This window comes from Somniosus microcephalus, chromosome 22, assembly GCF_052327205.1.
Source record: "Somniosus microcephalus isolate GS21.2 chromosome 22, FLI_Smic_1.0, whole genome shotgun sequence".
Classification (NCBI taxonomy): domain Eukaryota; kingdom Metazoa; phylum Chordata; class Chondrichthyes; order Squaliformes; family Somniosidae; genus Somniosus; species Somniosus microcephalus.
The window spans coordinates 34,243,287-34,258,430 of record NC_141008.1 but is presented as its reverse complement, the minus strand read 5'-3'; the positions used below and the strand labels follow the sequence as shown (position 1 = coordinate 34,258,430).

The window sequence follows — 15,144 nt, the reverse complement described above, 5'->3', positions numbered from 1 at the left end:
GGTTCAGTTACATACTGCTCAAGAAACCCACCCCTAATACACTCAATGAACTCATCCTCAAGGCAGCCCTGCCCAATTTGATTTGTCCAATTAATATGATAGTTAAACTCCCCCATAATTATAGATGTTCCCTTATTACAAGCCTCAACTATTTCCTGATTGATACTCCGTCCAACAGAGTTGCCACTGTTCGGAGGCCTATAGACTACGCCCACTAGTGTTTTTTTCCCCTTATTATTCCTTACCTCCACCCAAACTGTTTCATTATCCTGATCTTTTGACCCAATATCATTTCTCTGTATTACAGTGATTCCTTCCTTTATTAACATAGCCACCCCACCTCCCCTTCCTTCCTGCCTGTCCTTCCTGATCGTTAAATAACCTGGTATGTTTAATTCCCAGGCATTGTCACCCTGCAGCCATGTTTCTGTAATGGCCACAAGATCATACCCATATGTAGTTATTTGTGCCATTAACTCGTCTATTTTGTTACGAATGCTACGTGCATTCAGATAGAGAACTTTCAAATATGTTTTGTGACGCTTAGTTCCTGCTTTTGCCCTTTTTATTACTTTACCTTTTACTCCATACCTTCTGCCCCTTCCTGACACGCTCTGGTTTTTAATTTCCCCACTGCTACCTAAGTCTATGACCTTCTCTGTTGTCATTTTTATTATTTGCTCTCTCGGAACCTCCCCCCCACTAATTAGTTTAAAGCCCTCTCTACAGCCCTAGTTATATGATCCGCCAGGACTCTAGTCCCAGCACTGGCCAAGTGAAGCCCGTCCCAACGGAACAGCTCCCTCCTGCTCCAGTACTGGTGCCAGTGTCCCAGGAAGCAAAACCCATTTCTCCCACACCAGTCTTTGAGCCACGCATTTAACTCTCTAATTTTATTTGTCCTAGCCAAATTCGCTCGTGGCTCAGGTAATAATCCAGAGATTATTACCCTTGTGGTTCTGCTTTTTAATTTGGCCCCTAGCTGCTCAAACTCCCTCAGCAGAACCTCCTTCCTTGTCCTATCTATGTCATTGGTACCAACATGGACCACGACAACTGGATCCTCCCCCTCCCACTCCAAGTTTCTCTCCAGTCCAGAGGAGATGTCCTTAACCCTGGCACTGGGCAGGCAACACAGCCTTCGGGACTCTCGCTCTCGGCTGCAAAGAACTCTATCTATCCCCCTAACGATACTATCCCCTACCACTACAACATTTCTTTTAACTCCCCCCACTTGAATGGCCCCCCGCTCCACGGTGCTGTGGTCAGGTTGCTCATCCTCCCCGCAGTCCCTGTTCCCATCCTCACATACTTGAAGGGGAAAAAATTGCAGGGCTATGGGGAAAGAGCGGGGCCATGGGGCTAATTGCATAGCTCAGAGCTGGCCCAGGCATGATGGGCCGAACGGCCTCCTTATGTATTTTAATATTCTCTGATTCTTTGGGGGAAAAATTTGGTTGCTTTGCGCCTCCCGTTAGCGCCCTAAGAGCGACATTGACCAAACATTTTGCGGATGCGCTAAACACTACCGCCACGATCTCCTGTGCCCGCAGATCGTGACGTCAGTTGAGCGTGCAATGCCCCAGTAGAGCCCCGGACTGGATATTGAGTGGCACCCCCTGCCTTACTGCCTACCGCTAGCAATGACAGGTTATGGGGAACGTTTTGCAGTCGGGAAGGGACTGGGGGAGCGCTTTTTAAAGGCGGCCGCTTCCTGACTTTTTTTGTCGGCGACATTTTTGCACCACGCATTCTGAGAGAAAGAGAGAGACTTCTGGAGAGATTCAATGGTGTGTGAAGGAGTTTTGGGTACTGAGCTGCACTTTGCAGGTTCATTTTGATTTGTCCTTCCTTGTATCGATTTAGAAGAGACTGTGGGGGCTGCACTCTGAGCTCTTTCCCTGGGCCTCTCCATTGTTCTTTCCAGCAGAACTAAAGTACAGGTCTCCCCAGGCCGAGATTAAAGGCTGCAATGATTAGGGTGTGGATGAACTGGCCGGCGCCAGTGTGTCTGTGTTCCATTGCTGACTGACATCACATGAGCTTCGCCAGCGCTCTGAGGTAGTGCCTCACTCCTCAGCGTTAGCGCCTTGAGAGAGGTGTGTAGTCTGATTTAACGCTCCAATCACCTCCAGGGGCGATAGAAGCCAAGTTTGCAGTCGGAGGCGATCATTAGCGCCGGGCGCTAAACTTTGCACCCGGCCGATAATTGCGCCCCAACTGGGGCGATACCAAATTTCCTCCCTATGTCTCTTAATGAATTCTTTTGCCAGAATCTTTATGACTGAATTTCTGCAGGAATTCTGCTCGTCTCTCGTCATTGCTCCAGACCACTGAGACCTCATTGGAATTTCAGCGCCTTTATATTTTTGTGATCAGAAAATTGTCACCCTGCTTCGATCCTGACTCTGACCATTTATTCAATTTTTCCCCTTGCAGTGACTCCCTGTGGCCCTGTCCCTGTTGTCGCTCACGCCCATTTCTCGGTCTGTAAATCCTCGGTCAGGTACACCTGTGAGTCCGGATTCAAGCTGGCGGGAGGGGATACGATAAAATGTCTGAACAACGGACAGTGGAACGCTCCACCACCTAGGTGTACAGGTAAGAGCTGAAAACCAGTAACTTCAATACTCCAATAAAAGGCTAACCTGTAACTGTGGGAATATCAAATTACGCTAGAAGGTTATTCAATGGGTTTAGAAATCCATTTCAGTAATGTGAGAAAAGCGACACGTCTGCTCGGGACTGCTCTGCCTGTTGAGATTGAGTTATGCTTGAATGTGGTGGGCCAGGTCATTAACATGGCTCAGTCCCTTCCCCACAGACACGGGCCCTTCCCCACAGACACGGGCCCTTCCCAACAGTAGGGCCACATCCAAGAAACAGGAGTGCTCATATGGGTTAAATAGCCCCTCAAAGTCAGTCTCTGTTTTCCTCTTTAGTCCAAAGACTGGGCCAAGTATTCTGCTGGTGGCTCTATGTAGTGACATTATAAATGTGCTCATGGCAGTTCCCTCTGTTCAGTGTTTCTTGCAAATTTTTTTGGATTGTGTTTAAGATTTCACAAGAAATATGACCAGAGGGAATCACCATGAACATGTTTACACACAGTGACTGCAGCAATTCTTCCGCCTCTGTCCCTTAAGTGCTGTCACGATTCATTCTAACTTGTTTTAAATCATTTTATCCTGCAGATACCTCAACAAATGAAATATGATTCTTCACCGCTTGGATCTGAAAAGAATATGTTGCTAAGTAAGTGGAGGGGGCCACCCACGACCCCTGAGCCCATTCTGTTTGAGCACTGTCCAGGCTTGGAGGACAAGATCCCACAGTCAACTTAGAAACATCTGAGCCCAACTTTTGAGAGCTAGATGCAACTTCAATTTTAACATTGCTGATGTTTGACAAAGATTGAATGATGAGTTGTGTTAATAGACTGGAAAATTCGAGGGGGAAATATTCGGTTGCTTTGCGCCTCCCGTTAGTGCCCTAAGAGGATGCTAATGGGGGGCGCAAAGCAACTAGTGCCCGGGCGCGGCGCTGTCAACGCCTCCCGTGAAATTCAGCGGGAGGTTAGCAGCGGCACTAACCATTAGCGCCCTGTGGCGCTGCATTGCCAGCGATGACGTAATCGCCGTGCACAGTGCCCCGTTCGCGCCCCAGCCCCGATCTTCGGTAGCGCCCCCTGACTTACTGCCGGACACTATGTCCGACGGGGTCAGGGGGGCCTACCTGCGGCTGGAGTGGCGCTATTTAATGGCGAGGTGCCGGGCGGCTATTTTTGTTGCTGGCCGCCTGCCAGTACCTGCCTCCGCTCCCGTCCCCGGCCTCCTGACCTGCCCCATGAGCTGCGCTCCATGAGCCCGGCACTTCTCTTGATTGCCGGGCTCTTTTGCCAGCACTCCGATCCCCGGTGGCCCAGCTGGGCCCCGGGTCGCGCTGCGCAAGGCCCCTCCCCTTTAAGGGGAAGAAGGCACGCAATACCGCGGCACGTAGCGCCGCGCTATTTCCTACTAAAAGTAGTGCCCCGGCGAAGTTAGCGCCCCAAAGGGGGCGCGACTCAATTTCTCCCCCCTAGAACATATTGATGTCCCCACTGATACCAAGAGTGGAGAATGTACAAAGCAGTCCATCCAACATGTTGATTCCACCTGATTACTGTTCTGAGATACATTGTAATCCTGTTACATAATTAACCAATAAAAGCAATGTCTGCAGCCTTACCTCAGTGCTAATTGTTTGAGATACAGAATTTCTATTTGTGTGAGACTATTAGTGTATGAGAAAGAGACCAGTACTGAGTGGGAGAGCCAGGACGACATGAGTGAGCACCATTTTGTGTCTGATTAATAATGTGTGGGATACAGTGATAGAGAGAAAACAAGCTTTCAATATGTGACCAATTAATGCCAGTTGTTCTGAAGTGGGTAATGCTGACTGTTGTCAGTCAAATTTCAGAATCACAGCCCTCTAATGATAGCCCTGGCCCAACAGTCACCTTTTCAAAGCAAAATGTCACATGCTTGTGTGTGCATGCAGGCGTGTGTGCCTCGGGCGTAATAGAGCCATTAGCTGTTCTATTCTGAAGGCAGTAAATGTCACGCTGTCAGATTGTTACATTCAAGCAAAAACAAATATATTTATTTACCAGTAATATCATTACATAGAAGCAGAAAAACACAGCAACAAATGCGTAAAAAGAATGAATTAAAAGCAGTCTATAAGTATATTTTTCAGATAACCTGCAAGACTTTTGGGAGGAAATAATCTTTCATAGACTTCCCTGTGATGTTTGTATGTCGATAAGTCAACATTTCTGCCAATTTCATGGAATTCAAGTGTCAGTTCCAGAATCTGAAACTTGACTGAACCCTGAACTAAAGGTCAAAAGAAGCCTTTTAATGCTACAGCTATTAATGTTGGGACATTAACTATATTTGTCACTGGGAACAATTTAACACAGCGCAGCAAATCAAACAAACTCAGAGTACTGAATTACAGAAGGTAAGAGCCCATGGAATCCAGGGTGCCTTGGCACATTGGATACAAAACTGGCTTAGTGGCAGAAGGCAGAGGGTGATGGTCGAAGGTTGTTTTTGTGACTGGAAGCCTGTGGCCAGTGGGGTACCACAGGGATCGGTGCTGGGTCCCTTGCTGTTTGTGGTCTACATTAATGACTTGGATATGAATGTAAAGGGTATGATCAGTAAGTTCGCGGATGATACAAAAATTGGTAGGGTGGTAAATAGCGAGGAGGGTAGCCTCAGTCTGCAGGACGATATAGATGGGTTGGTCAGATGGGCGGAACAGTGGCAAATGGAATTTAACCCGGAAAAGTGCGAGGTGATGCACTTTGGGGGGACTAACAAGGCAAGGGAATACACAATGAATGGTAAGACCCTAGGCAAGACGGAGGGTCAGAGGGATCTGGGTGTGCAAGTACACAGATCCCTGAAGGCGGCGGAACAGGTGGATAAGGTGGTAAAAAAGGCATATGGGATACTTGCCTTCATTAGCCGAGGCATTGAATATAAGAGCAAGGAGGTTATGATGGAGCTGTATAAAACACTGGTTAGGCCACAGCTGGAATACTGTGTGCAGTTCTGGTCGCCACACTACAGGAAGGATGTGATCGCGTTAGAGAGGGTGCAGAGGAGGTTCACCAGGATGTTACCAGGGCTGGAGTGCTTCGGCTATGAAGAGAGACTGGGCAGATTGGGTTTGTTTTCCTTGGAGCAGAGGAGGCTGAGGGGGGACATGATTGAGGTGTACAAAATTATGAGGGGCATAGATAGGATGGATGCTGAGGAGCTTTTTCCCTTAGTAGAGGGGTCAATAACTAGGGGGCATAGATTCAAGGTAAAGGGCGGGAGGTTTAGAGGGGATTTGAGAAAGAACTTTTTCACCCAGAGGGTGGTTGGAGTCTGGAACTCACTGCCTGAAAGGGTTGTGGAGGCAGAAACCCTCACAACATTTAAGAAGCATTTGGATGTGCACTTGAAATGCCATAGCATACAAGGCTACGGGCCAAATGCTGGAATATGGGATTAGATTAGGCAGGGCTTGATGGCCGGCGCGGACACGATGGGCCGAAGGGCCTCTATCCGTGCTGTATTACTCTATGACTCTATGACAATAATGTCTGTAGTTATTAGGAAGATTTTGCATTCATCACATTTCTCAGGACATCACATTCAATTGAACTGTAGTCACTATTATGAAGCAGCCAATTTGCACATAGCCAATTCTCACAAACAGCAGATGAAGTTAGTGGCCAGTTAATATGTTTTTGGTGGTGTTGATTAAGGAAGAAACGTTGGCTCGGGCACTGGGAGAACACTGCTCTTTTTCAAATAGGGCTATGGGATCTTTGACATCCACCTCAATAGGCAGATCAGTTTAACGTATCATCCAAATGAAAGTATCTCTGAAAATGCAGCATCTCTGATTACTACACTGGAAGGTCATGCCCAGAAGCTCCAACACCCCTGTTCTGCTGTAGTTGAATTTGCTGCCTCAAGAATAACAAATTCCTTGTTGGTTTGGAAGGTTCTGGGGAGGGGGAAAGTGGTGCGTTGAATTCATGCAGTAGAATACCATCTTCAGAGAAAATATTTTATACAGCACTCTGTCCTGCACACCGTAGATGTTTGGAATCCACCCTCTGTAAGGGCCGGGGAAAGAGGAAGGGGAGGACAGAGACTCAACAGAGGATTTTGATCCAGTGATTGAATTTATTGTCAAAGACCATCCTATTGAGGGTAGAGAATGGGAGGTCCCACTCCATCTTGTTGAATACTTTTTCTGCACCTCAGCAGAGCACCAGCTGTGTATATATTTACATTAAAGAGCGATGAATGTCATTCCCATCCAGTGCACACCTCCCTTATTACATTTCTACAGTCACGATACGTTTGGCCTTAGGCTGTAGACCAAATGCCAGATCCTGAACCAAACTTAGTACTGTCATCGAGAAAATCTGTATCCCCTGTATCTTCTTTGGATTCTGTTGATTCGGGTTCACTTTTACTTCCTTTTGAGCCTGTTATTCCATCCAAGCTTCCAGAAAGTTCTGAAACTATTATTTAACATGTTATTGTGTACAGCCCTCAAATCTGTCACATACTGAAGAAGCTTATCTTCCATCACTTGATCCAAGCGGAGAAATCCTAGTTTGCACATTTACAGTTAGCGCAACAAAAGATAAAAAAAAAAAAAAAAGTTGGGGAGCGTAGAATTCATTTGGTTCTTTGAAATAACTTGTCGAAAGTCGATATAGAGAGGGGGCTTCGGAGTAAATTTCAAATTATTTCAATAAATTAAAGATAGATTACAAATGTAGACCGGACACATCACAAACATACTTGGAATCTGACAGCACTACAGCTGTATAGGAATTGAATCTTCAGAATCTAACCGTGTATATCAGAGAGTGGAATTCTAACCATGTATATCAGAGAGTGGAATTCTAAACGTGTATATCAGAGAGTGGAATTCTAAACGTGTATATCAGAGAGTGGAATTCTAAACGTGTATATCAGAGAGTGGAATTCTAACCGTGTATATCAGAGAGTGGAATTCTAACTGTGTATATCAGAGAGTGGAATTCTAAACGTGTATATCAGAGAGTGGAATTCTAACCGTGTATATCAGAGAGTGGAATTCTAACCGTGTATATCAGAGAGTGGAATTCTAACTGTATATCAGAGAGTAGAATTCTAACCGTGTATATCAGAGAGTGGAATTCTAACCGTGTATATCAGAGAGTGGAATTCTAACCGTGTATATCAGAGAGTAGAATTCTAACTGTCTATATTAGAGAGTGGAATTCTAACCGTGTATATCAGAGAGTGGAATTCTAACTGTGTATATCAGAGAGTGGAATTCTAACCGTGTATGTCAGAGAGTGGAATTCTAACCGTGTATATCAGAGAGTGGAATTCTAACCATGTATATCAGAGAGTGGAATTCTAACCGTGTATATCAGAGAGTGGAATTCTAACTGTGTATATTAGAGAGTGGAATTCTAACCGTGTATATCAGAGAGTGGAATTCTAACTGTGTATATCAGAGAGTGGAATTCTAACCGTGTATATCAGAGAGTGGAATTCTAACTGTGTATATCAGAGAGTGGAATTCTAACCGTGTATGTCAGAGAGTGGAATTCTAACCGTGTATATCAGAGAGTGGAATTCTAACTGTGTATATTAGAGAGTGGAATTCTAACCATGTATATCAGAGAGTGGAATTCTAACCGTGTATATCAGAGAGTGGAATTCTAACCGTGTATATCAGAGAGTGGAATTCTAACCGTGTATATCAGAGAGTGGAATTCTAACTGTGTATATCAGAGAGTGGAATTCTAACCGTGTATATCAGAGAGTGGAATTCTAACTGTGTATATCAGACAGTGGAATTCTAACTGTGTATATTAGAGAGTGGAATTCTAACCGTGTATATCAGAGAGTGGAATTCTAACTGTGTATATCAGAGAGTGGAATTCTAACCGTGTATATCAGAGAGTGGAATTCTAACCGTGTATATCAGAGAGTGGAATTCTAACCGTGTATATCAGAGAGTGGAATTCTAACCGTGTATATCAGAGAGTGGAATTCTAACTGTGTATATCAGAGAGTGGAATTCTAACCGTGTATATCAGAGAGTGGGATTCTAACCGTGTATATCAGAGAGTGGAATTCTAACCGTGTATATCAGAGAGTGGAATTCTAACCGTGTATATCAGAGACTGTGAATATAACCATGTTTATCAGAGAGGGTTAGGTTTGAACTCACTGATATATAAAGTGGATATACACTGGTGGATTTGGCATATATACATCATTATACAGAGTGAAACCTCTTTCAGAAAAGTTAGAGGCATAGACATAAAAGTTTATAAAAATTACACATTTTACAGTAAACAAGGCAAATTGTGATGATATTGCCTTTGGATAAGCAAGAGTGAGTCAGAGTCAATGTGGAGTTTACTTCCCACTCAGACAAGAGCTCTAAGCTCTGAAATGCCCTCCCTAAATCTCTTTGCTTTTCTATCTCTCTCTCCTCCTTTAAGTTGCTTCTTAAAACCTACCTCTTTGACCAAATTTTCGGCCACCTGTCCTAATATCTCTTTAAATGGCTCTGGGTCAGATTTTGCCTGATAACGCTTCTATGAAGCCTCTGGAGACGTTTGAGTACATTAAAGGTGCTAGAATTGTACAGGGCCTTGGTGAGGTCACACCTGGTGCACTGTGCACAGTTTTGGTCTCCTTATCTAAGGAACAAAATTACTTGCCTTAGAGGCGGTACAACGAAGGATCACTGGATTGATTCCTGGGATGAGAGGGCTGTCCTATGAGGAGAGATTGAGTAGAATGGGCCTATACTCTCTGGAGTTTAGAAGAATGAGAGGTGATCTCATTGCAACATACAAGAATCTGAGGGGGATTGACAGGATAGATGCTGAGAGATTGTTTCCCCTGGCTGGGGAGCCTAGAACGGGTCATACTCTCAGGATAAGGGGTCGGCCTTTTAAGATTGAGAAGAGGAGGAATTTCTTCACTCAGAGGGTTGTAAATCTTTGGAATTATCTGCTCCAAAGAGGTGTGGATGCAAAGTCTTTGAGTATATTCAGGGCTGAGATCGATAGATTTTTGGACTCTAGGGGAATCAAGGGATATGGAGATCAGGCGGGAAAGTGGAGTTGCGGTCGATGATCAGCCATGATCTTATTGAATGGCGGGGCAGGCTCGAGGGGCCATATGGCCGACTCCTGCTCCTAATCCTTATGTTCTTAAATGCAAGTTGTTGTTGTTGATGATTGATGTGGACACTGGGTCCTTCAAATGGAAAGTGTTCCATTTCCCAGAAATAACATTCCTCACTTCAATCAGTAAAACATTTGAAAAGGGAAAAGAAATCAGCTGGACACCATGCTGGCTTTAACCATTTTCATTATTTGCTCTTAAGTTGGCAGAGAGTTTAGTAAGGTCACTGAATAGTTTATGTTTGGCTAAAAGTAAAATGACTGTTTAAATTCAAGCTTTTTACACTAGATTTCAGCTCTTACCTATACAGCTAGGTGGTGCAGAGTTCCACTGCCCGTCACTCAGACAGGTTACCGTATCCCCTCCCGCCAGCTTCCATCCAGACTCACAGGTGTACCTGACCGAGCATTCACAGATTGAGAAATGGGCACGAGCGACAACAGGAATGGAGCCGCAGGGGGTCACTGTAAAGGGAACCAACAGAAGCTGTCAGGAGAGGGAGGCTGAGAGATACAGGGAATATTTGAGCAAGTGTTTGCAAAACAACAATATCAGCGTATGGACACTGCCTCTATATAATCTAAAATCCTGTTGAATATTTAAGGAAAACTAATTCCTTTAATCACCAGTTGTATGAGCTGCTGAAGTTAGAGTTCATTCTTCCAATCTAGATACAGCAATGATATTGAAGTGCTAGAGTGAGAAGTTGTCAGTACAGGGAAAGAAAAAGGGAAATTTGTTTCATGGCCCTTGGCCTTGAGAAGATGTTATCAGTATCACATTCCTTCTTGGTGATTTACATACTGGGAGATACTTGGAATTGAGATTTTGTAGACAAATTAAAATTTTGAACTTCCAGTTTCTAAGATAAATGACATCTTTGAAAATGATTCCGTAGCGGATGTTGTCAGTGTAGTTGGGGTCTGGTCACCTGAACTGGGATTCCCGGTCGTAGTTTAAAGTATTTCAGTCGGATATCAATCACTTAAATCAGAATTAAAGAGAGAGTTTTCAATGTTAGAAAGGAGGTTTCAGAAAAGTTTTGTTGTAAATGTTGAAGTAGAACAAGTGAGGCTAACAAAGCTAAGGACAGAAGCTGACCAAAGGGAAGAAGATCACAATGGACAATGAGATGTCAGATGTAGCCTGAAGCCTCACAGAGGAAGGCGGAAATACTACAGCCAGCCTGTGATCTAAGGGAGGGATGGTATGCTTTTATGCATGTCATCTAAAGGACATTTTATTAATGCAAGATTTTTAATATATTATCTAATCATCATATAGGTTAACTATTGGGATAGAGAAATTATTTAAGCACTGGGATTAAGAATTTATTTATATAACATATAGGTAAGGTATTGGAATTGGGTATTTTTTTGATACATACGAGTCAATCTCCCATGGCATTGTAAATGAAGAGTTAAGGCCAATTGTGGACTTCAGGTGAAGTGGGGTTAGATGCAGGGGGCTACTTGGTCCAGTGTGTGCAATGTGCTGGATTTTGCCAGCCCTGGGGAGGTGGGTTTGGTGGCAGGACTGCTGGGAAAATGGCAGAATTTGGGAGCGGGCAGGTAGTTAACAGGCAGATAAGAGGATTTTCCCCATTTTCCCCACACAAGTGCGGGCTTCCCGAAGGCTCTGAAACATGCCAGGGTCACCGAGGCGAGTAGTGGGTCTGCGGGGGTTGGAGGGTTCCAAAAGTGTGCTGTGGAGGTGAGTGATGGGTGCAAGTGTGGAGAGGTAAGTATCTGAGGTAAGTGGAAAGTGTTATAAAAAGTCTACTTACCTTTGTTTCTTCCTGCGGGCTTCAATCGGTGAGTATGCAGAGAGTCTCGCATCTCCGCGGCAGAGATGACAGATGGCCGTCGCATTCTCCAATGCAACAACCATCTAATTTCTGCAAAAGAAAGAGGTTTGATGAGATCTTGAATGCAAGAACTCATCAAACTACAGAGAATGTCAGTGTTTGACAGCTTCACAGAGCTGTCAAACGATGACAATTCATCTGTCAAAATTTTTTGACAGATGAAACGTCATACGTTGACGTTTTCTGTAACAGGCTTTCCCTTAATTGGCTTACTAAGCCTGCTGGGCGGGCTTAACAAGGTCAATCAAGGGAAAATAGCATGGGTTGGCCAGAAGTTAATGGAGGTGGGAGTGAAACCTGACAAGTGGGAGTCCCGCCTCCAAAAGCTCCCCATTGACAAAATCCAGCCCATACATTCTGACCTTATCTGTATACAGGGTATTTCCATGATAAATTCTTATGTTCCCATTTATAATGGAAACTGCTTGTGTAAACATGTCACGCTGCAAGTACATCCTCCTGCCAATGGTGCTGCTGCAATGGAGAATTACCCCAAATGGGCCGTGGATCAGCCAACTAGTCGGGGGAAAGGAGTGTGGGAAAAATATTTGTTGGGGCACACAGGAACATGCAAGGGACAAATAGGTAAAAATAAAATTTAAAGAATCAATTAAAATGTTAAAGAATCGAGAACTTACCTGGCCACTTACCGCCCAGAAAGGAAAGCCAACATGTCTGAAAATAGGAGCTGGCAGAGGTGGGGGGGAAGGGGGGCAGGATGGCATGCACTGTCACCTGGTGGCTACAGCCTGCAACTGCATGCAGATGGAAAGCAGTTTTTTTCCCACTGCAGGATACTTACTGTAAAACAATGGGTGTTATGTGACAGGCAAGGTATGACAGCTTTAGCACTGCAAGTGCTATTACAGTGCCACACGTGTCACAGGTATTTACAAAATAAGGCAGGCACATCCATGCTTCTGTTATCTTCAGACTTGACTATTCCAGTCTTCATCTTCCACACTCTGCAAACTTGAGCTCATCCAAAACTCTGCTGCCCAAGTCCTGTTCACCCATCACCCCTGTGCTTACTGACCTACATTGAATCCCATAAAGGTTGGTTTACATAAGAACTTTCAATGACATGTTTGCCTCACATCGAATAAAATAGATAATTTAAGGCCAGGTGTTGGAATTTATTGTCCTCACAGTGAGCAGTTGTCAAACAGGATCTGACGTACATTTCCTACATATTTGAGGCGTTTACCAATACTTTCTGCACAGTGCTGGACATGTGTTATCAGTTCAATGGACACCAAATGATTGAGGGACAAGAATGAAAGTTGCGTTATTCAGTGTTTTAGCTCATTTTCAATTTGACAAGAGATAGTAACAGAGCCTGTTTCCATACTCAGAGACAGATTTTGGAGTTTTATTTTACTTAACACTTAATAGTTTATTTAACCCCTCTCTCCCAATTACATGTTCAATAACTATATTGACAGCACAATATTCTCCATACATCTCAAGTGTCTGCTTTATTCTGAACATCCTGACATTAAACATCACCACTGATGGCAGCAGCAATGGTGGACAAGACTGCCGAGAGCCAAAATCCACTGATCTGTTGATACTACAGAAGGTCGAATGCCTGCCCACAGCGCAAATCTGATCTCCACCCCTTCAGCACACTCCAGAGTGACAGGCGGCAGATTCTACAGGAAAATAAAAGAAGGCAATAAGAAAAGGCTACCCAATTGGGAGCCTTTTGTATCCAAATCAATCGCATGTCAAATCATATCAGCAAAGTCTTCAAAGCTGGGGATCACCACCTTCTTACACCATCAGCCACTTGCTCAGTTATAGGACAAACATGTCTTATCTCAGAATCCTAGGAAAAATCTAACAGTATCTTACCACAAATCTCTCTCCAGGCACTCAGGTCTACCCGTGGTATCTGGGTGCACCCAACATATCCTTCTGGGTATGGCCTGAACCAAAACGCATCCCGAGGGAGTTCTTCAATCCTGGTGTTATCACAGATAAACGCGGAGAATGAGATTTGCTGAAGAGCCTGCTGTTGGCTGGCAGTAAAAACCCCTTGGTTTTCCCACCAGAATCTAAAGCACAAAGAACGAGGAAAACAGTCATTTGGAAGGGTGTGAATGTTCTGGCCAACATTTACCCCTCAACCAGTCCCAACAGAATAGATTAACTAGTTATTGGTGTTTGTGGGACCTTACTGGGCAAAATTGCCTACATAACAACAGTGACTATACAATGTAATTTATCTATGTGACAAATTTGAGACATTTCTGAGAGACATGGAAGGCATTATATACATTCAACTTCCTTCTCTTTTTCACAGTTTATAGCTGCTAGCACTGATGGGCATGGAGAACTAGCCTTCACTTGCTACCACACATGCACAGATAGAGTCAAAAATGTGTTGTAAATAATCACTCCGAATTTTTGAAGGAGCCCCACGATACAGGGCCCATGATCCACAGCTTTCTGATCCGAGAGGAAACAGGGAGGAGAACCCTGCATTTCCCTCAGGCCAACAAGCTTCTGCCTGCATTTCTGGCATCTTTGGCAGGGGTTGGGGTGTTATGACATATGGGCCAAATATCAAACGGTAATTATGGTGGAGATAATGATGGAAATGGACGCTACTTCTGAAAGCTAAAATTGAAAGGTTGTTCTAAAAGTGACGGTAATAGTGATGATGGCGAGCTGGGGGCAGTGGTGGTGAGGTAATGGTAATAGGGAGGAGGCCAGAGGTGGAGGAGATGCAGGGGTTGGTCATAGCAGTGCCAACTTTTTTTTCCAAGTTTTCATTAATAACTGGGATGCAGAATTTAGGACTCTTGGAGGATGAAACTGTTCCATTGAAGGAAGAACATAGTAACATGGTATACAACTGGACTGCCATCAAAGTCTCAATACTTCTGTTACCTGTCTCCATCTCTCAGGCTCTTGAATTGCTGTCCTATCAAACAGGCGAACAAAGGGCCCACCCTGCCACCTCCTACGAAGGGTTCGGAGATTCCCCCCACCCACACGTCGATGTTGTCTGGAGTTCCGTACAACTTGAGGAGCTTAGTTGCAAGTTCCATATTGTTGAGGACGAAAGAAAGATCAAAAACATCTTGGGGCTCAGAAAGTCCACAGAACCTTCGCCAAGCATTGTAACCTGGATTCAGAGTGGGGAGATGGGGGTTACTCATTTTTTTAAATCAGTTAAGGTGAATACAAGATATAATTAGCACAAGAAAATAAAGACATCTCAAAAGCTGCAGTCTGAGGGTTTCATAATTTGCAAATTGAGCCTGACTAATCCAGCTCTGTGTGATACATCATCCATTTCATCAAACATGGATTATGTGCTTATAGATCTATAATCAGAACTTATGAGAGGCAGCAAAATCACAACCAGCTACATAGAATCATAGACTAGTACAGCACAGAAGGAGGCCACTCAGCCCATTGAGTACATGCCGGCTCTTTTGACGAGCAATCCAGTTAGTCCCACTCCCCCGGTCTTTCCCCATAGCCCTTTTTTCTCCT

The 15,144-nt window shown here is 44.4% G+C and overlaps 2 protein-coding genes across 6 annotated transcripts in view; one reads left to right on the top strand and one right to left on the bottom strand.

Annotated features, from left to right (window-relative positions):
- LOC147102163 (myeloperoxidase-like) overlaps positions 1–14,970 on the top strand; it is a 91,011-nt gene extending 76,041 nt beyond the window's left edge. For 4 of the 5 annotated variants that reach the window (XM_085964429.1, XM_085964432.1, XM_085964433.1 and 1 more), the window contains 2 exons: positions 2,440–2,601; positions 3,195–4,226. In XM_085964429.1, coding sequence (XP_085820555.1) covers positions 2,440–2,601; positions 3,195–3,217 — 185 coding nt within the window. In that variant the 3' untranslated portion in view covers positions 3,218–4,226. Of the gene's footprint in view, positions 1–2,439; positions 2,602–3,194; positions 4,227–14,549 lie in introns of those variants that run through there. The other variant, XM_085964430.1, reaches the window with a different exon arrangement.
- LOC147102162 (eosinophil peroxidase-like) overlaps positions 5,802–15,144 on the bottom strand; it is a 54,416-nt gene continuing 45,073 nt past the window's right edge. Inside the window, exons 11-14 of the mRNA XM_085965097.1 lie at positions 14,533–14,770; positions 13,492–13,694; positions 10,070–10,231; positions 5,802–7,081 (exon numbers count right to left, since the gene is read on the bottom strand). Coding sequence (XP_085821223.1) covers positions 6,924–7,081; positions 10,070–10,231; positions 13,492–13,694; positions 14,533–14,770 — 761 coding nt within the window. The 3' untranslated portion in view covers positions 5,802–6,923. The remainder of the gene's footprint in view (positions 7,082–10,069; positions 10,232–13,491; positions 13,695–14,532; positions 14,771–15,144) is intronic.